The sequence below is a fragment of the Oryctolagus cuniculus genome, chromosome 14, assembly GCF_964237555.1.
Source record: "Oryctolagus cuniculus chromosome 14, mOryCun1.1, whole genome shotgun sequence".
Taxonomy (NCBI): Eukaryota; Metazoa; Chordata; class Mammalia; order Lagomorpha; family Leporidae; genus Oryctolagus; species Oryctolagus cuniculus.
The window spans coordinates 2,890,281-2,917,642 of NC_091445.1; the positions used below are offsets into that span (position 1 = coordinate 2,890,281).

Below are 27,362 nucleotides of genomic sequence, written 5' to 3' on the forward strand. Positions count from 1 at the left end.
TGCTGACAGCCAGGTGGGACCACACTCTCACCCTGCCCCGTGCACCTGCCCCTCTGCTGACAGCCAGGTGGGACCCCACTCTCTCCCCTGCCCCGTGCACCTGCTCCTCTGTGACAGCCAGGTGGGACCTCACTCTCACCCCTGCCCCGTGCACCTGCCCCTCTACTGACAGCCAGGTGGAACCCCACTCTCACCCCCGCCCCCTGCACCTGCCCCTCTGCTGACAGCCAGGTGGGACCCCACTCTCACCCTGCCCCGTGCACCTGCCCCTCTGCTGACAGCCTGGTGGACCCCACTCTCACCCTGCCCCGTGCACCTGCCCCTCTGCTGACAGCCAGTTGGGACCCCACTCTCACCCCTGCCCCGTGCACCTGCTCCTCTGTGACAGCCAGGTGGACTCCACTCTCACCCCTGCCCCGTGCACCTGCTTCTCTGCTGACAGCCAGGTTGGACCCACTCTCTCCCCTGCCCCGTGCACCTGCCCCTCTGTGACATAAAGGTGGACCCCACTCTCACCCCTGCCCCGTGCACCTGCTCCTCTGACGATAGCCAGGTGGGACCCCACTCTCACCCCTGCCCCGTGCACCTGCTTCTCTGTGACAGCCAGGTGGACCCCACTCTCACCCCTGCCCCGTGCACCTGCCCCTCTGTGACAGCCAGCTGGGATCTCACTCTCACCCCCGCCCCATGCACCTGCCCCTCTGCTGACAGCCAGGTGGGACCACACTCTCACCCTGCCCCGTGCACCTGCCCCTCTGCTGACAGCCAGGTGGGACCCCACTCTCTCCCCTGCCCCGTGCACCTGCCCCTCTGCTGACAGCCAGTTGGGACCCCACTCTCACCCCTGCCCCGTGCACCTGCTCCTCTGTGACAGCCAGGTGGACTCCACTCTCACCCCCGCTCCGTGCACCTGCTCCTCTGTGACAGCCAGGTGGACCCCACTCTCCCCTGCCCCATACACCTGCTACTCTGCCGACGACAGCCAGTTGGGACCCCACTCTCACCCCTGCCCCATACACCTGCTACTCTGCCGACGACAGCCAGTTGGGACCCCACTCTCACCCCTGCCCCATACACCTGCTACTCTGCCGACGACAGCCAGGTGGGACCCACTCTCTCCCCTGCCCCAAGCACCTGCACCTCGGCTGACATCCAGGTGGGACCCCATTCTCACCCCTGCCCCGTGCACCTGCCCCTCTGCTGACGACAGCCAGGTGGGACCCCACTCTCACCCCTGCCCCCTGTACCTGCTCCTCTCCTTACAGCCAGGTGGACCCCACTCTCACCCCTGCCCCGTGCACCTGCTCCTCTGACGACAGCCAGGTGGACCCCACTCTCACCCCTGCCCCGTGAACCTGCTCCTCTGATGATAGCCAGGTGGGACCACACTCTCACACCCGCCCCGTGCACCTGCCCCTCTGCTGAAGCCAGGTGGGACCCCACTCTCACCCTTGCCCCGTGCACCTGCTCCTCTGTGACAGCCAGGTGGACCCCACTCTCACCCCCGTCCATACACCTGCTCCTCTGCTGACAGCCAGGTGGGACCCCACTCTCTCCCCTGCCCCGTGCACCTGCTCCTCTGTGACAGCCAGGTGGGACCCCACTCTCACCCCTGCCCCGTGCACCTGCCCCTCTGCTGACAGCCAGGTGGACCCCACTCTCACCACTGCCCCATGCACCTGCCCCTCTGCTGACAGCCAGGTGGACCAAACTCTCACCCTGCCCCGTATACCTGCCCCTCTGCTGACAGCCAGGTGGACCAAACTCTCACCCTGCCCCGTATACCTGCCCCTCTGCTGACAGCCAGGTGGACCCCACTCTCACCACTGCCCCATGCACCTGCCCCTCTGCTGACAGCCAGGTGGACCAAACTCTCACCCCTGCCCCGTATACCTGCCCCTCTGCTGACAGCCAGGTGGGACCCCACTCTCACCCCTGCCCCGTGCACCTGCCCCTCTGCTACAGCCAGTTGGGACCCCACTCTCACCCCTGCCCCGTGCACCTGCTCCTCTGTGACAGCCAGGTGGGACCCCACTCTCACCCCCGCCACGTTTACCTGCCCCTCTGCTGACATCCAGGTGGGACCCCACTCTCACCCCCGCCACGTGCACCTGCCCCTCTGCTGACAGCCAGTTGGGACCCCACTCTCACCCCTGCCCCGTGCACCTGCTCCTCTGTGACAGCCAGGTGGGACCCCACTCTCACCCCTGCCCCGTGCACCTGCCCCTCTGCTGACAGCCAGGTGGGACCCCACTCTCACCCCCGCCCCGTGCACCTGCCCCTCTGCTGAAGCCAGGTGGGACCCCACTCTCACCCCCGCCCCGTGCACCTGCTCCTCTGTGACAGCCAGGTGGACCCCACTCTCACCTCCTCCCCGTGCACCTGCTCCTCTGTGACAGCCAGGTGGGACCCGACAATCACTCCTGCCCGATACACCTGCTCCTCTGCCGTCGACAGCCAGTTGGGACCCCACTCTCACCCCTGCCCCATGCACCTGCTCATCTGCTGACAGCCAGGTGGGACCCACCCTCTCCCCTGCCCCAAGAACCTGCCCCTCTGCTGACAGCCAGGTGGACCACACTCTCAACCCTGCCCCGTGCACCTGCTCCTCTGACGATAGCCAGGTGGGACCCCACTCTCACCCCCGCCCCGTGCACCTGCCCCTCTGCTGACAGCCAAGTGGGACCCCACTCTCACCCCTGCCCCGTGCACCTGCTCCTCTGTGACAGCCAGGTGGGACCCCACTCTCACCCCCGCACCATACACCTGCCCCTGTGCTGACAGGCAGGTGGGACCCCACTCTCACCCCCGCCCCGTGCACCTGCTCCTCTGCTGACAGCCAGGTGGACCTCACTCTCACCCCTGCCCCGTGCATCTGCTCCTCTGCTTACAGCCAGGTGGACCCCACTCTGACCCCTGCCCCGTGCACCTGCTCCTCTGACGATAGCCAGGTGGGACCCCACTCTCACCCCTGCACCATGCACCTGCTTCTCTGCTGACAGCCATGTGGGACCCACTCTCTCCCCTGCCCCGTGCACCTGCCCCTCTGCTGACAGCCAGGTGGGACCCCACTCTCACCCCTGCCCCGTGCACCTGCCCCTGTGCTGACAGCCAGGTGGACCCCACTCTCACCCCTCCCCCATGCACCTGCTCCTCTGTGACAGCCAGGTGGACCCCGCTCTCACCCCTGCCCCGTGCACCTGCTCCTCTGTGACAGCTAGGTGGACCCCACTCTCACCCCTGCCCCGTGGACCTGCTCCTCTGTCACAGCCAGGTGGACCCCACTCTCACCCCCGCCCCGTGCACCTGCCCCTGTGTGACTGCACAGCTGTCTTCCTGGATGCACTGGCTGCTCCCTGAAAGCAGGCACAGTGTCTGTCCACATCTGCATGAGTAACTATGAAAGCCTCTGCTACTTGCCCCAGGTGACGCTCAAGCCTCCTCGGACCACACTGTGTCTAGATTTATCCCACAGAGGTAGTGCTCCTTAGCATGGGGCATCTGTTAATTACCAGCACAGGTTATACTTGTGCTTGACTGGCTGATTCATTCATTCATCCCTCATCAGTTCTGCTGCCCGAGTTCCCGCCATGAACAGGGCGCCAGACAGCACCATGCTCTCTGTAGCACACAACACAATAGGAGCCAGGAGCTTAATCAAAAACACAGACGTGGACCTCACAAGACAGTTGATGGGAAGGAGGGGTATGTGCAGGAAGCAGGACAGGTGAGGACAGGAGGACACTCCAGGCTGTGGGGACAGCCACGTGGCAGGGCCGCAGAGGCCAGCAAATGCAGGTCCCGTCAGAGGGGCCCGAGGAAGCCCCCACCTCTCTTTTGCTTTGTGCCTCATTGCCGTGTGTCGAGCCCCTGGGACCGCTGGTTCTCAGTAAATACTGCTGGACTCGTCCGTGAATTATGTGCTTCGTGTTGCTAATTTTTCATATTTTCTTTCTTCCTGTAACAATCTGTCGCTCCCCCTCTTCATGGAGGAACGACACAAGACCCTGCCTAGGCTTCACATCCGAGTCACGGCACCATTATGTCGCTCCCCCTCTTCGTGGAGGAACGACACAGGACCCTGCGCTGTTCTTTCGTCTGCTCGGCCTCCCCGGGTTTGCTGCTGGTTCTTCCCGGGTTGGCTGCCGTCCCTTCCACCTCCGTGGAAGGGCGGTTCCCCCTGCCACATTCCCCACTTCCGCGGGGGAGCAGCACACCGCTGGCCGGCTCTCTGGGGGCTGCACAGGTGTTCCCCTTAGATGTTCCTCTTAGATGTTCCTCGTGCATGCCGTCTCTCTCCTCCTTTATAGTCCTCCTCCGCCAATCCTAACTCGGCTGCCCACACGCCGAGTACGCTGCTCTCCTCCAATCAGGAGCAGGTCCTGCAGCTTGTCAAGTTGGTGAGAGGCAGCTGGGTAGAAGCTGTTGCCTCCTCTCCCAGCGCCATATTGTGGGAGAGCAGATGCATAGAATAAGTCTTAATTCCAGTAACTCAGTCCAGTCCGGGTTGCTCCCCACAGATCCCCCTTTCTTTTTATTTTTTGGCGTTGATACGCGCCTGTCTTCGGTGCCCTGCGGCACACACTCTGCTCTACTTGCTAGAGTTGCCACAGGTTCTTACAAGTCCTATCAATCAGGCAAACCAAATCCGGGTCCTCTCTTCGCCATGTTGTGAGGAGGTTTTTAGGCGCTGATGCGTGCCTGTGTTCGGTGCCCCGCAGCGCATGCTCTGCTCTGCCTGCAGGGGCTTACAAGCCCTAACAATCAGGCAAACCGAATCCAAGCCTTCTCATTGCCTTATTGTGGGGGAGACTTATTAGTGTTGGTTCGTGCCTATCTTCGGTGACCTGCAGCTCATACTCTGGTCGAGCGGCCTGCTGGTGCTTACCGCCTTACTAATCAGGCAGACCGAATCCAAGCTCTCTCATTGCTGTGTTGTGGGGAGGCCTTATTGATGTTAATTCGTGCCTGTCTTCGGTGACCTGCAGCGCATAAGCTGCTAGCCGCCTGCAGGTGCTCATCGCCTCACTAATCAGGCAGACCGAATCCAAGCTCTCTCATTGCTGTGTTGTGGGGAGGCCTTTCTATTTCTCTATTTCTCTATCTCCGGGCATTCCTATTTCTCCCATTTTACTTCTATCTTCCAGCATTCCTATTTCTCCCATTTTACTTCTATCTTCCAGCATTCCTATTTCTCTCATTTTACTTCTAAACTTCTGTTTCTCTTATCCCCGCGGTTTCCCGGCGCCCGCCTGAGGCTGCTTCTCGGCACCTCGCCCCGCGGCAGCTTCACGGCTCTGCCCGGCTTCCCGGCGCCTCGCCCCGCCGGCGCCCGCCCCGAGGCTGCTTCTCGGCGCCTCGCCGCCCCGCAGCGGCTTCCCGGCTTTGCGCCGCTTCAGCCCGCGCCTCTCTCATCTGCGCGGCTCGGCTTTGCGCGCACACTCCGCGGTCTCGCACTTACCCCAGCGTTCCCTATCTACTTGTGCCCTGCACACTCTCTCTGCGCGCGGCAGCCTCCGCGAGTCACACAGCGTAGCTTACGTCTCCGCCACTAGTATTCAATCTAAGTTCCCCGGGCTAGCCTGGCGAATTCAACCCAGCTCACGTCTCCGCCCCACGATTTGGCTTCCCGTCCTTTGCTCCCCAGGCTAATCAGACGGATCCCAATCTGGCTTACGTTTCCGCTTCTGGTTTCAACTTTTCGCCCCCTATTCCCGGGCTAACTTGAGAATCCCAAAGTGGCTTTCGTTTCCGCCTCGGCCTGCCCCCCGCGGCTTCAATTTCCCTAACATTTTTCTCTACCCGGTATGTTTCCCCAAGCTTTCCTCCAACAATACTCCTCCCTCATTTCTCCTGGCCTCTCCCCACAGTCCGCATCCAAGTCTGTCTGTTCTAGCTTTCACTTTCGCTTTCGACCTTAGAGATTTCTCCCAGCTTCCCCCCGTAGTCCGTATCTGAGTCTATGCCTAGGCTTTCAATAGCTTCTTCCGGCACCTTTTTCGTCCAGCTTTTCCCTAGGCTGTTTGCTAGTCTCTCTCTCCGGTATTTTCCTGCTTCTTCCCGTTTCTTCCCTCCTAAGTTTCCTATCCGACCTAGGTTTCCTATCCGAGTCACGGCACCATTATGTCGCTCCCCCTCTTCATGGAGGAACGACACTAAACCCTGCCCAGGCTTCATATCCAAGTCACGGCACCATTATGTCGCTCCCCCTCTTCATGGAGGAACGACACAGGACCCTGCACTGCTCTTTCGTCTGCTCGGCCTCCCCGGGTTTGCTGCTGGTTCTTCCCGGGTTGGCTACTATCCCTTCCACCTCCGTGGAAGGGCGGTTCCCCCTGCCACATTCCCCACTTCCGCGGGGGAGCGGCACACCGCCGGCCGGCTCTCTGGGGGCTGCAGGTGTTCCCCTTAGATGTTCCTCTTAGATGTTCCTCGTGCATGCCGTCTCTCTCCTCCTTTATAGTCCTCCTCTGCCAATCCTAACTCGGCTGCCCACACGCCGAGTACGCTGCTCTCCTCCAATCAGGAGCAAGTCCTACAGTTCATTGGCTGAACTGGAGGCAGCTGTGTAGAAGCTGTTTTCTCCTCTCCCAGCGCCATATTGTGGGAGAGCAGATGCATAGAATAAGTCTTAATTCCAGTAACTCAGTCCAGTCCGGGTTGCTCCCCACACAATCCCTTAATTATATGCATCTCTACCTTAGAGACTCAAAAAAGTTCCAAGGACCACTCCCATATTATATTTTAGTAACAAAAGAATCTAAAAGTTGTGAGTTTGAGGAAGTCTTAAACCAATGGAACAAACCAACAGGAACTTTCACTGAAGTTAACACAGTGATGGCGTCTGTTTCACTCTCTACTTGGAAGGAGGTCATATGCCTGAATTCCATGTTGCTACCCAGTCCTGAGACGTACAACCTAAACTGCCTTCAGTTTATCATCTGTATCAGTTAAACTGATTTGGAGACTTTGTATTTTCATGTAATTTCAAATTTAAGAAAAATTGCAAAAATTGTACAAGTAACTCTTAGAATACCTAGAAGGGAAATGATATCCATAATTTATTCTCAAACACAAACATTTTTCCATGAACGTCTGAATTCCAAGCACTCTGGAGTTGATTGGTAGCATTCTACTGTAAGAAAACACTTCATTTTTGCCCCTGTTTGTTTGCTGCTTATATGAACATGAACCATGTGGACAGTTGTCCTGCTCTTGGGTTTATAATCCATTTCTATCCGGATTTATTTTATAGCCATGCTGTTCCGGGTTTGACCAGCAGGGCGTGCCCTAAGCTGACCCCTGCCTGTCTGACATGGCCACAAGATGCTCCAAGCACTTCCTCACTGGTGGCACCAGGACAGCTCCAGCACTTTTGCTCCAACTAGCTTTTAAATGACTCTTACCATCTCTTTGTGAGCCACATAAGAAAACAGTGCACCTAGGACCCCACTACTTTACACAGACATCCAGTTCGGTCGAGACCACCATGATACTTCATAACTTGGAAGGTTCTTCTGTGTGTGTTCAGGCGAGAGAATGCGATTTCTTTTAGCAACACAGTCAGGTGAAACACAGATAACAAAGAATTTGAGATCAGGAAACCCGAGTCCCACTGATCAGCTACTTCAGGGACATTCGGACAAGGGTCCCCAAATTCCCTCCCCAGCGAAACGGGGCTGATGACCACGCTGTGCTGCTCCCTGCTCCCTGTGCCCATCACACCATCCACAGCTGCGTCCGGAGGCACATGGACAATTGCCCTGACTCCTGCTGGCGGGCATCAGGGAAAAGCTGAAACCGTGCAAAACACCCATCTCCCCTATTAGAAGTGGAAGACGTTAAATGGCCTGTGGGCTTGCCCAAGTGCCTTCCACCATGCAGCATCTTCCCGATGGTAGAGATCGGGGTGTGCGGACAGCTGGCCACAGAAACAACCTGTATCTGGACCCTTCAACACAGAACCGCGCCTTGTGCAACAAACACGGGAAACTCCATGACCCTGGGTGTCGCGTCTTTTCAACTCCAACTTTAAAGAGATCATCTGGCTGCCTGCGGCGCTGGCACCCCGGGTTCTAGTCCCGGTTGGGGCACCGGATTCTGTCCTGGTTGCTCCTCTTCCAGTCCAGCTCTCTGCTGTGGCCCATGAGTGCATGGGAGACCAGGAGGAAGCACCTGGCTCCTAGCTTCGGATCGGCACAGTGCCGGCCGTGGCAGCCATCTGGGGGGTGAACCAACGGAAGGAAGACCTTCCTCTCTGTCTCTCTCTCTCACTGTCTAACTCTGCCTGTCAAAAAAAAAGGGAGATCAAGTCTGTTAGCTTATTTCATCCTGCACCGGACAGTAAGTACCGCCCTTGTGTATTCCCCTGATGCGGTGGCCACCTGCACTCTGTTCTACGTGGCAGCAGCCCTGTGGGCAGGCGAGGAGCCGCGAAGTCAGCGTGGCCTGTGTCCGGCGAGGTCACCGCGATGTCACCGCGCCCGGGGCAGCAGGGCCAGTGCCCGGGTGGCTGTGCCCCCCGGCGCCTCAGAGGCATGGAGAAACCATGCCGAGCAGCCGGACGGGGGCTCCATGCAAAGGCGGCCACCGCACCATAGCTGAGGCAGCCTGACGGAGCCCACCCCGGGGTGTCCTAGCCGCACACCCGATGGCGCTCCGGGAGCCGGGGGTCGCGCGGGACCCACACGCGGCGCGGAGACCCTCACCGCCCACCACGCGCACCCCGCGCCAGAGAGTCCACCCTCGAGGCGGGACGTCCCCGGGCGCACAGCCGCGCGACCTTTACCTGCTCGTTCTGTGCGAGAACGGAGCCCGCGCCCGGGGCGCCCGGGGCGTCTGGGAACCCCGGCGGCGCAGCCCCCTCCGAAAACATCCATCACCCCCAGAAGCAACCCCAGGGGTCCGCCGGCCCCTGGCCGCCCCACTCACCCTTGGCTGCTACTGCCGGAGCGCAGGCGTCGGGGCGAGGCGCAAAGCGGGAGACCCCGCAGCCCTCGTAGCCCCCGTAGCCCCCGCAGCATAGCGCGGCCGAGGCGAGTGCGAGCGCCTGCTCCGGACCGGGCAGCCTGGGTCGTGGAGCCAGGGGGTGGTGCCGGACCCTCCCCGGGGCGGGGCGCGCTCGAGGGCTGCAGTGTGCCAGGACCCGCGCCTGCAGAGCGCAGCGCGATGGCGGCGGGCGGAGGCGTGCGGGCCGCCAAGGTGAGTCCCCCCCCTTGCCCTCACGGGCTCCAGGTTCAGACCCGCCGGCCTGGACGGCCCTGCACCCCGGCTTCCGCTCACCAGCGGGATTGTCCCCGCTTCCAAGGCCCCGAGGCTGAGGCCCCGGGGTTGGTCGGAGCCGGCCTCACGCTGCGAGCGCGGCGGGCCGGGCGCGGGGACCCTCCAGGTCTCACACCTGGCCAGGAGGCCTCTCCCCCGCCTGGTGCCCCACTCTGTGACGCGTGTGCGAGGGAAGGGGCCCGGCGACCCCCACGAAACCGGGAACCACCTCAGCGTGCCGCGGGCACCTCTGGGGACCTCTGGGGACCTTTGGGGACCTGATCCCCCATGGCAGCGGGCGGGCGGGGGCGGGGCTGCCAGGGCACGGGGACGCGCACCTCTGAGTTGCTCAATCACTGTCGGGGACAGCGGGGACACCGTGGACAGGCGCGCTCTGAACACCGAAGCTCCCCTCCCCGTGTTCCCAGGCCGCGGTGAGCACTTGGCGCCGATGGATCTGGCGAAGGGGCCCCGCCCCGCGCGCCGTGGGGACCTGGTGGTGTTAGCCACGTACCATCAGGCATAAGGCTTGGAAACCGTGTTGGGAACTGTCCTTTCGTCTGATCATAGCCAGCGGCGGGCATGGAAGGAAGCAGCTAATAAAAGTGCAGAGCCGCCTGCTGACTTCAGTTGTGCGGGCTCTCTCTCCACTTTGGGGGAAGCCGTGTTTTTACAGTTCACTTTTTTACACAGATTTTCAGACTCTCCCTGTCTCGTCCCCGTGGGCCTTTCCTCTCACAACACCAGGACAGCCACGCATCACCCACTCTAGTGTGCATGGGAGGGGATTAACTCCACCTGGCTCCTGATGGGTACTTTCTTTTTATAAGATTTATGTATTTATTTGGAAGGCAGAGGGATTGAGGGGTGGCCACAATGGCTGCAGCTGAGCCTGATGAAGCCACAAGCCTGGAGCTCCATCCAGGTCTCCCACATGGATGCAGAGGCCCAAGCACTTGGGCCATCTTCCACTGCTTTCCCAGGTCATAGCAGAGAGCTGGATGGGAAGAGGAGCAGCCAGGACTTGAACCGGTGCCCACGATGGATGCCAGTGTTGTAGCGGCAGCTCACCCGCCGCACCATAGCACGGGCCCCAGCAGGTACACTTGAACAGTCCATCCATTTGCCACAAACACCCCCTCCACTAAGTTCTTTCATTCAAAGGCCAGTCCTTCTGGCACCCCCAGGCTGAGGGGGCATGAGGGTACTCCAGGGGACGCAAGGCCACCCAGGGCTCACTGTCAGAGGCAAGGCAGGGTCCCTGCTGGGGGGAGTGGATGGGACACATGGGGGGCCTGTCTGACCCTCCTGCCCTGCCTGTGTCATCCCGGAGGTGTCTTCAGATCCTGGTGATGCCTGCCGCAGGGCAGAGGGCTCAGGGACGCTCTGAGGGCCAGTTTCGATCATTTAGTATTTCACACGTGGCTGTATAGGGAAATGGCAGATTGAAAATGTTGGGCATTTAGCCGAGCGGTTAAGATGCCCAGGCTCTACACCAGATATCTGCACTCACCACCCAGCTTCCTGCTAGTGCACACTCAGAGGCAGCAGGTGCCGGCTTAAGGAAGTGGGTCCCTGCCACCCACGTGGGAGACCTGGATGGAGTTCCCAGCTTCAGCCCCAGCCCAGTGCTGGTCATTGCAGGCATCTGTGGAATGAACCAGCAGAGGAGGTTTCTCTGTGTCTTTGAGAAAATAAGAAGTTGGACAAATACCCAGATAACAGGTGAAATGCCTTGTGTTTAGTTGGCACCAGGAAGACGCAGTCAAGTATAAAGAGTGGCTCTTCTTTTTCTCCTCAGGGCCAAACTTCTAGCATCTGTGACATTTCCTAAACAGTGCACAAGGAGAGAGCTAGACCCAGGGGAGAGCCAGACATGGCTGCAGACAGGGCTGGGCTGCACATGGGGGTGAAATCAGGGAACTCAGCAGAGGCTGAGCCATGGTTCCCCCTAAATGCTGCCTCAGGCTGCCTGGGAGGTGGGAGACTGGCACCTGTGCACCTTCATTCTGGTCTCTGTTAGTCTGGAAGGGAGGCTGAGGACAAGTGCACTCCACTCTTGCTCCTGTTGGCCTTGCAGGGCCCCCAGCGTCTTGGAAGAAGACTGAAGGAAATCATTTATCAAGTCACAAGGCCAAAATGTGGTCAGGATGTCCCGGGCAGCTCGTGCTGACCCCCTGGGCCGGTCACGTGGGGTGCAGAGCGGGCAGTGGAGAGAGCAGGTGCCAGACCTAGGACAGACAGAGCCGGTATCTCTCAGAGTCAGCTCCGAAGGCAATGCCGTGACAGTGGGGCCTGGGGCCATGCACAGAGCAGCAAGTCCTCCCCTGGGGGACGTCCCAGCCCGGGCCCCCACGCGCAGTCTCCGTCACCACACTTGACTTGCTCGCCCTTTGGGACAGAACAGGGCTGCAACGCTGAGCCAGCCTCACACACGCTGAAGAGAGCGGGGGTGGCACACTCTTCTCTGCCAGCCCCTGCCGTGGGGATGCCCGCTGAAAGACGGAAGGACTTTGACACTGCTGTGCAAGAGGGAAGCTGATGACCTTTGTGCACAGCCACTGCTGTTGCAAGGCCTGGCCTTACCCTCAAGTCCCCGTGTCTCAGTGGTCCATCTCTGGACCCTGCTTGGTGTCCCCTGGGATCCCAGAGCTGAGCTTCCCAGGACACAGAGGCCGGGTGCACAGGGCACCTGCAGGCCTTTCTCCCCGATCGCTGCCCTCATGGCTCTGTGCCCAGCTGTGGCAGGAGATGAACTGGCCCTGATTCACAGTAAAGTGGTCTGTCTTCAGTCACTGCCCATCCACGCAGGGTCAAGATCACATGGGAGCATCTCCGAACAAGTGACCTGACCCAGGCCTGCAGGAAGGGAGGCATGAGTTTGTCAGAGACAGGACAGGGGAACGGTGGGTCTCGGCTCACTGCTCCGCACCCAGCCTCTGGCGCATGCTGTGGGCTTCGGAGATGGGGTGAACAGGAAGTGAGTGGGGAATCAGGAGATCTGAAGTCCGCTTGGCTCTGTGGCCTTGGCAAGTCGCACCTTGCTGACCCTCCGTTTCCTCATCTACATGTGGAAGAAAAACCGACTTCCAGCCTTCACACATGGACTTCTTGGGAGGTCCGCATGGGAAGATGCCGGGCAGGTGCAGGCAGGATTGCGAGACCTACACAGAGTGTATTCTTCTCACCCAAGGAAAGGCGTAGAGGTGGCCGCCCCGGCCACTGCAGTGACTCCAAGATGCTGTCATGGACCCACGTCACTCAGCGCCACCAGACTTAGCACGGGGCTGCCAGTGGCCCAGCTGCAGAGGCACGGCTGTACTCCAGCACGGACTTCCATGCAGAAAGAGAGACAGAGGGAGCGAGCGGGCATCTGGGCCAGCAAACAAAACCTTTTCCGAAGCCTTGGCCACTTTCATCAGCATCGCAGGGCAGCACCGGGTCACGGGGCCGCTCCCGGCAGCACAGGGGGCCTGTGAGTGGTCTCTGTTCTGGTTTTTTGCCTTTAAGTTAGGGGTGTTTTCTCCCCGCACAAAATGCAGTAGTAGAAAATGAGAGAATCCTTCTAAGGTAGGCCACTTGCAGAGTGGCCACAAACACGTTGAAAAACCAAGTCACTCCCATGGAACCCACTCCTTCACTGCAATTTCACTCCGATTCGGTGTTATTTGGGAGAAATCAATCATCACAGCCCTTCGACTGCTCACAAAGCAGGTGGCTGGATGGTGAAGAAGTAAAATGTGCTTCCAGCTCAAGTCCCAGCGGCTCTGCTTCCCATCCAGCTCCCTGCTGATGCGCCTGGGAAGGCAGCAGAGGAGGGCCCAAGTGCTGGAGCTCCCGCACTCATGTGGGAGCCCAGGATGGAGTTCTGGGATCCTGGCTTTGACCTGGTCCAGCCCCTGCCATTGCAGCCATCTGGGGAGTGAACCAGCGGATGGAAGATCTCTCTCTCTCTCTCTCTCTCTCTCTCTCTCTCCTCTCCCTACGTGTATGTGTCACTCTGCCTTTCTGATAACTAAAAATTATCTTTTTAAAGTGACACGGGCTCAGTCTTGCCCCCGCCGCTGGTTGGGATGTTGTCAGAACTGAGCTCCCCACACAGAGCACCGCCTCTCCGAAGAGCAGGGCTCGCTCGTGAGATGAAAGGTGGGCACGTCCCCACGCTTCTCCCTCTTCCTCCTCAGGGCATCCTGGAGCGCCTGGACAGCGGGGAGGTCATCGTGGGAGATGGCAGCTTCCTGATAACGCTGGAGAAGCGGGGCTACGTGAAGGTCGGGCTCTGGACGCCCGAGGCCGTGGTAGAGCACCCGAGTGCAGGTCAGTGCCCCGGCCCAGGGCCCTAGCTCCTGCTGCTCCCCAACACCTGCGCCAAAAGCAAGAAATGACAGGGTCTCTTCCCCTGCCATACGTGGTGTGGGGACAGCGGTGGGGGCACTGGCGCCACTCTCCCCTGACCCCTGCACACACACACACATGCACACACACACACACTCGCCTGCACGTCCACGCCCTGACAGCCTCTCCAGGAATGGCCACCTTGTGATGGCCGCACTGTCACCTGCAGGCCCCAGAACCAGCTCACTGGTCACCACCACTCTGCAGGCCCACTGCCAGGGAGCCCTGCTGGGGTGTGAGAGCAGAGGCAGAGCCAGGCCCCCGTCCTCCTGCTGGGAAGTCAGATGGTGATGGGACCGGGTAGCCCTGTAGGACGGGAACTGCTCTTCTCCACTGGTCTGCTGTGCTTGGTCCCCTGCCACTTCAGCCAACGCTGAATGCCCAAGGCAGCATCCACACTGCCAGGGAGCTCACCCTGACTCAATGCCCAAATGCCTGGGGTCAGACAGGCAGGTCCTGCCTCTGCTCTTCCCCGCACAGCCCCATGCACCCCTACACACCCCTACATACCACTATGCAACCCTACACACCCCTACATAACCCTACCTACCACTATACACCCCTACACAGCCCTGTGCACCCCACACACTCCTATGTACCCCTACACAACCTTACATACCATATACATCCCTGCACACCCCTATGTACTCCTTTGCACTCATACACACCCCTATTTACTCTTACATACCCCTACACAATCTTACACACCCCTACAAACTGTACCCACACCTGGACATTTCTACACAAGCTTACACACCACCACACACCCTAGCGAACCTTAGATACTCCTATACATCCCTACCCATCCTTACACAACCATATGCACCCCACATACCCCATGCAAGCTTACACACCCCTACACAACTGTATGCACCCCTACATGCCCCAATACACCCCTACACACCCCAACATACCCCTACACATTCCTACAAATCCCTACGTATTCCTACACATCACTATGCACCCTACACACCCCTATGCACCCCTACACACCTCTACATGCCCTTATGCATCCCTACCACCCCATGCAGCTGTACACACCTCTACACAACCTTACACACCACCACACACCCCTACTGAACCTTACATACTCCTATGCAACCTCTGACACTGTTCACGCTAAGTGCCCGTGTATCTAACACTCCTGCGTTCCTCCTGGCCTGAATGCCACGACCCCACTCTGGAACCTCCCTGGGCTCTGGGTCGGGAGGGTGGAGGGGCTGCCGCCACGGCCCACACCCCTGGGACCCTGACCTTTCCATCTCCATGTGAAAACCTCTGGCCCGAAGTTCGCCAGCTGCACACGGAGTTCCTGAGAGCCGGGGCCGACGTCATGCAGACGTTCACCTTCTCTGCCAGTGAGGAAACCATGGAAAGCAAGGTGACCGACCGAGTGTCCCCGCGCCCCGCTACACACGGTCGGAAAACCCCGATCCCTTGCCCCGCAGGGCAAGGCCACGGGGAGCGCACCACCTCCCTGGGTGCTGCCTCGTGGAGAGGGGACACACAGAGGGTGCCCTGGGCCTCCTCATCCTCCCCACCCTGCCCCACACCTGCCCTGTCTGCATCTCCACACTACTGTGCCAGTCGCTCGGCTGCCGTGGGCTCTGCTTCTCTGTCTGCAAAGTGAGGTGACGGCAGGGCTGCAGCTCCTCGGGCAGGCGAGGTGAAGGGGGCAGCGTGTGTCCCTGTCGATGCCGTAGCTTCACTCAACCCGGTGAGTGCGTGCCATGTCCCTTGGTTGTAGCCCGCGCACCTGGTGCAGGGCATTCTCTCTGCTAGAGGCTCACGGTCAGGCGTGGGAGGCCGAATCCACAGGGCTGGACACCCACTGGGGAGAGTGCGGTGATGGAACCAGGAGGACCCCAGCCCTGCCGCTCCTCGCCCTGCGGTTCCAGCGCAGTTGCTACCCCCTCATGCCACCCTGCCTCCCTGTTGAGCCCTTGGCACATATCACACCATGCATTCAAATGCCAGCCTCGCCCTCCACCCGCAGTGGGAAGCCGTCAACGCCGCTGCCTGCGACCTCGCCAGGGAGGTGGCCAGCCAAGGCAATGCTCTGGTGGCAGGGGGCATCTGCCAGACCACAGTGTACAGACAGCACAAGGACGAAGCTAGAATCAAGAAGCTTTTTCAACTACAGATAGAGGTATTTGCCAGGAAGAACGTGGACTTCTTGATCGCAGAGGTAAGCCTTGTGGGGGACAGATGGAGCCGGTTTTGACCAGTACCCGTGCCTAGTCTCCAGCGGGCACTGGGCAGCGGCCTGCCCTACGCCCTAGTTCCTCCATTTGGGCGGTCAAGGCCGTTGTACACGAGGTCCTCTGTGAGGTCAAAGGACAGATCTGGGCGGGGGGGAGCTCTGGTTTCCTAAGCCCTGGGTGGCTGCAGCAGCCACTTCTGGGGGCCCTGCCTCCCCTAGGGTGAGAGGAGAGGGACAGTGACCCAGGGAGCAGGAGGCTGTGAGGGAGCAGAGCCCAGGAGGTGGGGGCTGTGAGGCTCCCATGGCCTGCAACAGCACTGGATAGCGAGAAGTGTCCTTACCTGCCCCACCAGCCTTGGTTATTTGCTCAAATGTGGACAGCTCCAGAACAAAGAGACGGGAAGGGGGACGTCCTCTCCTCTCCAGCCCCAAACAGAAGTCCTGTGCCCCATTGCTCAGCGCTGTCCCTGCTGCCTGGGCCAAGCCCTCAACCAGCTCTCATCTGTAGCTGCAGCTCTGAGGGACGTCCAGCCCTGGCTGTCGCAGGCATCTGGGGAGTGAACCAGTGGGTGGAGGAGCTTGCGCTCTCTCTCTGCCTTTCAAATAATTAAATGCATAACATTCTACCCTGAAGAAGGAAGCAGCATCTAGCCTGTGTTGCCCCGCGTCCTCTGGGGACCCAGGACAGCCTGCAGGGCATACGCCCTGGCGGCATCTGCTCTGCGCCGTCCTGTGCCCAGAGGAGAGACACACTGATATCTGCTGACTCTCTGCGTCTCCTAAAGTCAGCTTTTCCCTGGTGGCCTTGGGATTCCGAGGCAGGACCGCAAAGGACACAAACGCCCACGCAAGGCACCCTGTCCACAGCCGGCAAAGCAAGCACAGGGCCTCGGCTGCTCTGTGTCTGCCCCTCCCACCCGGCACAAGCTGAACGTGAGGCAGCTGGAGTGTCCAGCACACAGAAAGACAAACGGCTCTTCTCTGCAGAGGTCACCCAGCGTGGGAAACGAGGCTGAAGTGTATCAGTAAAATTGTCATTCCTTCTAAACAGATTCTCGATTACCCTAAACATCTCTGATTTCTGTTTTTGACAAAAGTCGTCATCTCTCTGAATTCACGATCCCTCGTGAAAACCTCCCGTCGTCGGGGGAGGGATGCACACACGACTCGGAGGCGTCCCTTGTCTGTGGGACAGAGGCTGCTTGCCCAGCAGGGCTCAGCCCCGGCTGCGCGTGGGTCGTTCCGACGACCCTCCTGCAGCGTGTGCTTTCTCCTGTAGTACTTCGAGCATGTCGAAGAAGCCGTGTGGGCTGTGCACGTCCTCCGGGCAGCCGGGAAGCCGGTGGCGGTGACCATGTGCATCGGGCCGGAGGGGGACATGCACGGCGTCAGCCCTGGCGAGTGCGCCGTGCGCCTGGTGCAGGCAGGTAACTCGCACACTTCCTGTGGCCACGCGACACGCCTACTGTGGGAGCCTTTACAAGAAGGAACTAGGATCAGTTGCCTTCTCTGTAGATCTAGGGAGGTGGAGGGGAGAACTAATGGCCAAGCTACACGGTAACTAGTTTTAAAAGCAGCAACAGCTAGCGCCACGCTCAATAGGCTATTCCTCCGCCTGTGGCGCTGACACACCGGGTTCTAGTCCCGGTCGGGGCGCCAGATTCTGTCCCGGTTGCCCCTCTTCCAGGCCAGCTCTCTGCTGTGGCCAGGGAGTGCAGTGGAGGATGGCCCAAGTGCTTGGGCCCTGCACCCCATGGGAGACCAGGAGAAGCACCTGGCTCCTGCCATCGGATCAGCGCGGTGTACAGGCCGCAGTGCGCCGGCCGTGGCAGCCATTGGAGGGTGAACCAACGGCAAAGGAAGACCTTTCTCTCTGTCTCTCTCTCTCACTGTCCACTCTGCCTGTCAATAAATAAATAAATAAATAAATAGCAGCAGCACCAAGGGCTGGGGCTGGGGCTGGGGCTCAGTGGGTTAAGCCATAACCTGCAGTGCCTGCATCCCATATGGCCACTGGTTTGAGTCCCGGCTGCTCCACTTCCGATCCAGCTCCCTGCTAATGCATCTGGGAAAGAAGCAGAGGATGGCCCAAGTGCTTGGGCCCCTGCACCCACATGGGAGACTCAGACGCAGTTCCAGGCTCCTGGCTTAGACCTGGCCCAGACCAGCCTACTATGGCTATTTGGGGGAGTGAACCAGCAGATGGAAGATCTGCCTTTCAAATAACTAAATAAACCTTAAGAAAAAAAAACAGCAAACAAATGACTAAGCCATGGAAGGTCAGAGGTCTTTGTTTGCTTGCAGGGGCCGACATCGTTGGGGTGAACTGCCGCTTCGGGCCCTGGACCAGCCTGGAGACCATGAAACTCATGAAGGAAGGGCTCCGTGCCGCGGGCCTGCGGGCCCACCTCATGGTGCAGGCCCTGGGGTTCCACACGCCAGACTGCGGCAAGGGAGGCTTTGTGGACCTGCCCGAGTACCCCTTCGGTAAGCTGCGGTGTGCACAGGGCCTCCGGTTTCCCGTGACGGAGTTCGTGGTCATCACAGGCCATGGTGCAGGGTTTTCGTGGGAAACTGCCCGAGGCAGGAGCCTCGTGTGGCCACCAGAGCCAGCTCTGAAAACTCTGTAATTCGTCATCGGCGGGTAGCGGGGGAGCCCAGCAGAGCACCTCTGGACCGTGCCTGAAGTGCCCTCGCTGTGCCTTGCAGGCCTGGAGCCCAGGGTGGCCACCAGGTGGGACATCCACAAGTACGCGCGCGAGGCCTACAACCTGGGCGTCCGCTACATCGGCGGCTGCTGCGGCTTCGAGCCCTACCACATCAGGGCCATCGCCGAGGAGCTGGCGCCCGAGAGGGGCTTCCTGCCCGCGGCGTCGGAAAAGCATGGCAGCTGGGGCAGCGGCCTGGACATGCACACCAAACCCTGGATCCGAGCGCGGTGAGCGCGCGTGCGCCTGGGGAGAGGGCTGCGGGTCGGGAGGGGGGAGCGTGGGCGGGGTCGGGGCTTGGGCGGGGCGGGGCTTGGTGGGAGGGGCGGGTTCTGAGGGGACATGCACACCAAACCCTGGATCTGAGCTGAGCGCGGGTGTGCTGGGGAGAGGGCTGCGGGGGCGTGGCCTGGGCGGGGCGGGGCTTGGTGGGAGTGGTGGGTTCTGAGCTGGATGTGCACACCAAACCCTGGATCAGAGCGGAGCGGGGTGAGCACGCATGTACCCGGGGAGAGGGCTGCGGGGGGTGGGGTGGGCGGGGGCGGGGCAGGGTTGGTGGGAGGGGCGGGTTCGGAGCTGGACAAGCGCACCTAACCTTGGATCAGAGCCCAACAGCAATCTGAAAATTCATTTTTATATTTTCCTTAAATCTCTTTATACCTATTGCGTATGTGCATAGTAATGACATTTCAGAAAGCACAGAGGTATCCAAATGGAAGAGAAGCTTGACCTCCCCATACAACACCACCCCACCCCCACACGGGACAGCAGTGCAGCTCCACGGCGCATGGACTCCTGGACGCTCACAGAAGGCGCGTTCTTGCTCGGTCCCCAGTGGTGGAACAGGCCAGCAATCGGGCCCCCTTCCTTCTTTAACAAATCCAAAAGGCAGAGTTACACAGAGGGAGAGGCAGAAAGAGAGGTCTTCCATCCACTGGTTCACTCCCCCAAGTGGCCACGACAGCCAGGGCTGAGCCAGGCCAAAGCTGGGAGCCAGGAGCTTCTTCCAGGTCTCCCATGTGGGTGCAGGGGTCCAAGCACTTGGGCCATCTTCTGCTGCTTTTCCAGGCCATAGCAGAGAGCTGGATTGGAAGTGGAGAACTGTTGCCCATGTAGGATGCCAGCTTGGTAGGCAGCAGTTTAACCTGCTGCACCACAGCGCTGGCCCCTCCGAGTCCCTTTTAAAAGGGTACAAGGGGCCTGCATGGTGCCACAAGGGACTATACTGTTGCTTGTGACTCCCAAGTCTCATATCAGAGCGCCAGTTCAAGTCCCAGTTACTGTTTCTGATGCAGCTCCCTGCTAATGCATCTGGAAGGCAGCTGGTGACGGCTCAGGAGCTTGGGCCCCTCCCACCCACAGGGAAGACCCAGATGGAGTTCCGAGCCCCTGGCTTTAGCCTGGCCCAGCCCTTCCTGTTGCAGCCATTTGGGGGCTGAGTCTTGGATGGAAGATCTCGCTGTCTGTGTCTCTGTCGCTCCCTCTCTGTGCCTTTCAAATGAATGAATGAGTGACTGAGTTTGTTTTAAAAGAGGGCACTGATCTCTTCACGAGGATCCACCTGTGTGGCCTCAGCACACCCCCTCCGCTGCCCCACAGGCCCCGCCATCACAGAGGGGATTAGGCTCGGCGTGGGACTTCGGGGCAGGCAAGCTTTCAGACGGTGGCACAGAGGTCCGTGTGTGTCACTTGTGCCTTGAGGTCCACCTGCTGTCAGTGGAGATCACTGATGACCCTTCATGAACACTGAGGAACCCAGATCACACCACCTGCGCCCGCTCCCCTCAAATCTGCTTTTCCCAGTTCAGATTCAGGGTGTTTCTGTGTCTTCTGTCACCCGTGTTTTCAAGGTCTAGCTCTTTCCTAATCTGTGAGGCAGGACTGGACCATGGACTCCACCGTGTAGAATAAGAAGCGATGTCCTCTGCTTCTCTCCATTTCTCCGCACTCCCTTCTCTTGTGGACTTGTCCACTTCTCCCTGTCCCAGCACCACGTCTCAGAACCGGCTTGTTCTCCTCTGCAGCTGTAGCTACCTCTCCCAAGCTGTGTCCGTAGGTAGTCAGCAGAGCCCCAGGGTGTCTGCTGTCCCTGTGGAGCTGCTCGGTGGGGACCCCAGCCCCGCCTCCCTGGTCCTGTGGGCAGTGCAGGTCTCCCCCAGTCACTTGCCTTCGCAGTCTCCGTTCTGGGGCTAACAGGGTGAGATCTATGGAAAAGTCACAACTCAGAGCAGGTTCTGAGCATGCTTCTCCCGCTGTCCAGCGGGGCCCCCAGAGAGCCGGTGTGACCCTTCACTCCTTCTTGGGGCTTGCTAGCCACGTCTCTGACCGCCTCACTGCCCGAGTCAGCAAGGGCATGGAAGAGGGAGGCGGCCTCCCTGCGCCCGCAGGTCCCCGAGTGCCGGGCTCCACTCTGGCTCTCCAGCCCCAGGGGGTTTTCTCTGGCTGCTGCTTGCCCTGCACAGCAGGTGTACCCTGGAGGTACCACTTTCACTCTTCCCAGTGAGTCTCTGGCCCTGATCCTGGACACCTGCAGGCCGGCTTTGCTACTCTCTTCAGGCTCCGAGCAGCTCCTCTTGTTGTTCACAAAAACCCCAGAATGTGGCCTGATCCTGCTGCACACCCCTGCTCAGCACCAAAGCAGATTTCCCAGGGTGGGCTTCAGTGAGCCACCAGGCATGGAAGCATCCACAGCGCTGACATTCATATCGTGGCTTCTGCATAAAACTTCCCATGGGATACCCTGTTGTGTGCAGGGCTTTCTGAACATTCACTGCAGAACAAGGCAGTGTGCCTGGGACCATGGGAAAGAGAAAGAATCGAGTTTCACACAGCTGGAGCCCCGGTCCGCAATACCAAAGCATCAAGGTCAAATAGATCCTCTCGGGTTTAATCCGCTGTCCAAATTCATGTCTTCAACTTGCTTCCTACTTGGACCTGCTTTCTTTGTACCTCTGGTTTCCAGCAATGTCAAGTAATATTCCTTTTTCATTGTTGAAAGAAAAGTTGCTATCTGTTACTCAATCATTGTGCTCACTTTGGCAGCACATATACTGAAGTCAATAATTTCATTATTGAAGACATTTTTCTTGTGGCTCCCTGAGTTATGGTTCTGTGTGTCTGATAGCCCACCCCATGGATGGATGGATGGATGGATGGATGGATCATTGATAGACACATACATAGATGATAGAGAGATACAGAGACAGATGATCCATAATTTATAGACTGATTGATACACAGATGATAGAAATATAGATGATACATAGGTGATAGATACATAACTGATAGATTTGTAGATACATAGATGATAGGTGACACAGGCAGATGACAGATGAGAGACACAAATGATAGGTGGATGATAAATAGATGGTAGAAACATAGATGGCAGATTGATAGATACATAGATGATAGACACAAAGGTAGATGATAGATACATAGGTGATAGATACATAATTGATAGATCTGTAGATACATAGATGATACATAACACAGGTAGATGACAGATGAGAGACACAAATAATAGAGAGGTAGATGATAAATACGATAGAAACATAGATGGTAGATTGATAGATACATAGATGATAATACAGATGATAGCAACACAGATAGATAGATAATGATAGATGGACAGATGATTGACAGACACCATCAGTTCAGTAGCATCCCCTCCCATACTCTAGGAAGCAGTCTGACCCGCTGCTTTCTCTCCCTGTGACCAGGGTTTTTATTCATTTCAGTGGGATGTGAAGCAGACTTCCTTTTCAAATTGGAACAACTTCCCTGTTGTAGAATTATTTAGATTGTAGAAGCAGGGAAGATATCATTTAACCAAACCTCTCTTCTGGGAGATTTGGGTACTTATCATTAGAGAAGATGTATTTTATGGGTAATGTGCTTAGAAAATACTAAATCTACATATCATTAGTGAGGAAAACAAACTTTGGTGGTGATTAAAACAGCTTAACTAAATGAGAAATGGCTTATTTTAATTGTCATCCTCTGGGGCCATTCTTCATGAGCCATTGAAGTTAAGACATTATTCTGTCCACTAAAGCAAGACATTCCTTTTGCCCCAAATTCTCAGCACTGCTGACACTCGTGGGGATTCATGATCACACAGAAGCCTGTGTCAGCCTCAGATTTCTAGTATTTCACCATTTCCAGATATTGATTTGTTCACCGTTTTGTAAGTAAAGTGGGGAAAACTCTGACGAGCATTTAACACACAGGTCTGTCACCAGGGTGCTCCTACTCTGTCGAAACATGAGAACCAAACGCTGACAAAGGAATTTATGTTCAGTTCTTTGTTGCTTTTTGACAAACTGCACTTGGTCTTGCTGCATTAAAAACTGCTTTCCTATACTTCTCATTCCATTAAAATATTGAGCCCCGAAGTTTCTGCCAGACATTTCAGAACGAAGTCATTCATAAAGACGTGTAAAAGCGGAGCACACTGCCTTGTTCCCGAGAGGTGGGGTGACACCTCATGATTGCTGTGAGGACAGAGACGTGGGAAAGACCCTTTGAACCGATGGCTGTGCATGTGGCTTTTCTCTATCTTGAAACCAAAGTTCTACTTTGGCTTGATCATCGATCAAGCCTTCAAGTGTACGTGTAGCTTTTAAGTTCATGTGTACACATGAGAGTACTTCAAACTGTTCATGGAAATGCAAGTGGGACGATAAGTTGGGGCAAGCACCCAGCCTAGCAGTTAGGATGCCATGTCCACACTGGGTACCTGGGTTTGACAGCTGGCTCCAGCTTCCTGCTAACGTGGACCCTGAGAGGCAGTGTTGCCGGCTCAAGCACTTGGCTCTCTGCTGCCCATCAGGGAGACTGAATTGAGTGTGGAACTCCTGGCTTCCTCAGCCCCCCAGCTGCAGGCATCTGGGAAGGGAACCAGTGGCTGGGAGTGCTCATTCCCTCACTCACTCCCTCTCTCCCTGCTTTCCCTACCAAGAGAGCAGGAAGAGAGGGAGGGAGAGGGTGCATTTTGATGCAAAGATCTTGGAAATCTCTGCATGGTTTTTTCTTTATATGTACTTTCCGTGAGCTGCTTTCAATAACTCTCCTGTGCATGGATTTCACTTTTTTTTTTTTTTGCACTAAAATCAACTTACCTTTTAATTTCATTCTGTACCAGTTGTTTGAGGTACCTCATATATGACAAAATGGACTTTAAAAATAGGCAAGGGGAATCTAACCCACTACCTGTTTGTGCCAAAAACACAGGGCCAGGCGGGAGTACTGGGAGAACCTGCAGCCAGCCTCGGGCAGGCCCTTCTGTCCTTCTCTGTCCAAGCCGGATGCCTAAGGAGGGGACAGTGACAGCAGAGCAGGAAGAAGCCACCCTCGGCCCTGCTGCCCCGCTCCTCTCTATCTGCAGCCCCACCCCCCAGCCAGCACCTGCACCCTGTGTGGCTGCCCCAGGAACCCTGTCCCACCCTGTGCCAGCCCATGGTCCCTGAATGCAGCCCTGCACTGTTTGAGATCACCACGCACACAGCCACGCTTGTGTTGGAGGGTGAATCTGACGTCGTCATCCGAAATCACTTAGAAACGAACTGAGACCAGGAATCAGTGCACGACCCTGCTGCGCCTGCTCTGTCGGGGCACCCGCGCCCCTGGCTCGGGCAAGAGGCTCGGGCAGAACCGACATGTGGGACCACCCTCCAAAGCGATCCTTCCTGAAGGAGGCCTGCACTCACGGGTGCTAGGTCCCAGCATCCTAGAACTGCATCTCGTGACCACAGATGGCCACGCCAGGAGCTCTGCCGGAACAGGGCCGCCTCAGACGCTTGTACCTTTCCTTCCTTAGCACCCCGCCAGCCTAATCACAGATGTTCACTCACAGATGAGAGGCGTTGATTATTTACAACAGCAAAAGGAGAAAGAAGATCTTAAAGCCAGATCCCACCTGCCCTGCCTGAATCCTTTCTTGGCTTTCACTTCTGTCCTCCTCTGTCCCTGTCTCTGTTATCCACAACAATGTAAGAATGAGCGGCAAATAATAAAGATACAAATAGTGCACTTGTTACACTGCTTCAAACTGTTTTAAATTCCATGGCATTCTTTGTATTAATATTACTCACTAGGTCCTTGTACTTCTCTCATGATTAAGCCACCTTATATGTAATACAGATAATAGGTAAGATTGCAATGACCAGGGCTGGACCGGGCCAAAGCCAGAAGCTTCTTCCAGGTCTCCTACATGGGTGCAGGGACGCCAGCATTTGAGGCAGCTTCCACAGCTTCTCCCAGGCCATTAGCAAGGAGCTGGATCAGAAGTGGAGTAGCTGGGACAGGAACTGGCACCCATGTGGGATGCTGGCATCACAGGCAGCTCCAACCCCTACACCACAGCATCAGCCCAGAGACAGTGTCTCCAACACGGTGGTTCACAGGCAAAGAAACAGCTGTGTAGTGAGGCCAAGTGACTTTTCAGAGGCCACCGCACGTTTAGTGGTGTGGATTAGAACGCACGTGGTCTGGCCCTGGAACCCACGTCCCAGCCACTCTCCGAGTGCAGGTGTATCCGTGGCCGAGCTACAGGGGTTCAGCATCACCTCTCCATCTCAGGAAGCCGTTGCTGTAACCCAGGGCACTGGAATCCCAGCTGTGCTCCCACCGTGCACTGCCCACCCCGGTGGGAGTCCTGGGGGTCGGTCACATCAGGCGCTGATGGGGGGTGGAGCACCCCCGCCTGTAGCCCGCGCCACCTGCAGCAGGGCCACCAGCCTCTGTTTGCAGCTATTGGGGGAAGTCACACCTCACGATCATTTTTCCTTGCTAGGACTGCTCTCACTCTGGGAAGCTTATTCCATGTGTCCGGCCACAACCTCTCCCTGTTGGGCCAGATAATAGACCCTGAACGGCCCTGGAACAAACGCACGGCTTCTCCCACATGCTGCCTCTTCAGACGCTCACAGATCGCCGTTAGGGCTTTCCTAGGCTTGTGCTGCCTCATTCTCTCTAACCTGAAAGGCACAGTGTTTCACCGTGTGCTTTGCCACACACCGCGTGTGTGCTAAGAGACAATCTGAATTTTTCTATTTGTGGAATGAGGGTAACCATGGAACCATCTTTACCCCGGCACCCTGACCACCAGCTGTGATAGCAAGAACCTGGGGAGCAGGGCCCGGAGCGTGGCAGACCCTCGCTCCCTGTTGGTTTCCAATCCCCTCGTCCTCACTGGGGCGCTTACCCGGGCACACCTTGTTGGCAAAGCCTCTGCTTGTGACTTGTGCCTGGTCCTGAGCAGCTCCCTCCAGGAGTGCCCCTGCTCACGCGGTACCTGCCTGCCGAGTGGGTCAAGCGTAAGTGAAGGGGTTGGTGCACAGTGCTGGGAGAGGAGCGGGAGAGCTGCTGTCCCCTGAGTCCCTACCCTGGGCCTGCACCTGCACCAGCTGAGCCCTCCCTGTAGTCTCACACTGCACAGTCTGGAAGCCTGGAGGGGATGGTGTTGTGGCATAGCTGGTAGAGCTGCCACTGGTGATGCTGGCATCCAATGCAAGGGCTGGTTCAAGTCCTGGACACTCCACTTCTGTTCCAGCTCCCTACTAATGGCCTGGGGAAAAGCAGCAGAATATGACCCAAGTGCTTGCCCCTTATGAGATACCCAGATGAAGCTCCTGGTTCCTTGCTTCCACCTGGCCCAGCCCCAGTCATTGTGGCCCCCTGGGAAGTGAACCAGTGCATGGAGGATCTCTCCTTCTCTCTATAACTCTGCCTTCCAAATAAATAAATAAATAAATCTAATAATAATAATGAATGGTATACGTAGGTGGTGTTGCAGTGTTGTTAAATCTAGTTCCATTGCCCCATAAGAAAGGGGAAATCAGCTGAGGTCCATATCAACAGTTCGTTTAGACTTAGAGAAAAAGTAAAGGTGTTCATCAGACTCCCAGATGGACAGCTGTGGTACATACAAACTAAGTGTGTGTTGGAAGGTGCTAGTCCCAGGAGTGGCACGGCCTGAGAGACATGAGTAAGGACAATCATAGGGAAAATGAGTGGGAAAACGACTTGCCGGCCAAGAGTCACGGGGAAGGTGAGACCCGGTGCCACGGTGGCCAGGGCTGCAGGGCGGAGCCCGGGCCAGCCACTGAAAGCTTTGCTCGGGGAGTGCGTTCACAGCCCCAGTGTGCATGCAGCTCTGCTCTGAGGACTCAGACCCGAGCACTATCGATGGGACAAAAGTCGTCTACTTTGTTAAACACACAGGTTCACTCCAGAAGTAGCAAGTGCAATGCCCTGGAGTTGATGTTGACGGGACCAGAGTTGATAGGACTTGCAGCAGAGAGACCCTAGACCCATCAGGTAAAATTTCAAAAGCGAGTTCCTGTCCTGAATGTGCGTAGGTCATGGTTGGGTCACACTTTAAGCAATCATGAAGGTGCACTGAGGGACAGTATTTCGAGCAACACAGCTCCTACCACAACTTGAAAAGTGTGCCCTACGTGAAGTCCAGAGAGTCTGCCCAGTTCCTGTCCTTATTCACCGTGCTCCAGAAATGATATACATGGGGTATTTATGTGATGCTAAGTGTTAGAAAAGCAAAACCAAACTGCTTATTCTGTGCAGATGTGATGGTTTCAGAGCTCGAAATACCACAAGGGGAGAATTCAGTATTGTGTCTAGCTGAAAATGTTTTATACAAAAGTCACTGCTTTTCCATACACACTGACAACTGATTTGAAAGCATACTGAAAAAAAGCGGTCTATTTTACATTTTTACCAAAATGATTACATATCTAGGGAAAGCATTAGTGAGAACCACACAAGAGCCACTGTAG

General features: G+C 57.4%; 2 protein-coding genes across 5 annotated transcripts in view; one reads left to right on the plus strand and one right to left on the minus strand.

The window, feature by feature from the left end:
- The window catches only part of DMGDH (dimethylglycine dehydrogenase), a 98,395-nt gene that overhangs the window by 58,620 nt on the left and 12,413 nt on the right, over positions 1 to 27,362 (minus strand). Inside the window, exon 1 of one of the 2 annotated variants that reach the window (XM_070056319.1) lies at positions 8,932 to 9,209. The exons of the other annotated variant lie outside the window; for it this stretch is intronic. Coding sequence (XP_069912420.1) covers positions 8,932 to 9,023 — 92 coding nt within the window. The 5' untranslated portion in view covers positions 9,024 to 9,209. Of the gene's footprint in view, positions 1 to 8,931; positions 9,210 to 27,362 lie in introns of those variants that run through there. 2 annotated transcript variants of the gene reach the window in all.
- Positions 9,057 to 24,604, plus strand: BHMT2 (betaine--homocysteine S-methyltransferase 2). 3 transcript variants are annotated; one of them, XM_070056321.1, is made up of 9 exons: positions 9,057 to 9,201; positions 13,446 to 13,578; positions 14,946 to 15,037; positions 15,653 to 15,844; positions 17,139 to 17,286; positions 18,164 to 18,346; positions 18,569 to 18,797; positions 19,247 to 19,379; positions 23,800 to 24,604. In XM_070056321.1, the coding sequence occupies exons 1-9, from the start codon at positions 9,169 to 9,171 to the stop codon at positions 23,893 to 23,895; spliced, it is 1,239 nt and encodes a 412-aa protein (XP_069912422.1). In that variant the 5' UTR covers positions 9,057 to 9,168; the 3' UTR covers positions 23,896 to 24,604. The 3 variants fall into 3 exon arrangements, with proteins under 3 accessions (XP_069912422.1, XP_069912423.1, XP_069912424.1); XM_070056322.1 differs by lacking the exon at positions 19,247 to 19,379; XM_070056323.1 differs by lacking the exons at positions 19,247 to 19,379; positions 23,800 to 24,604 and adding an exon at positions 20,167 to 21,660.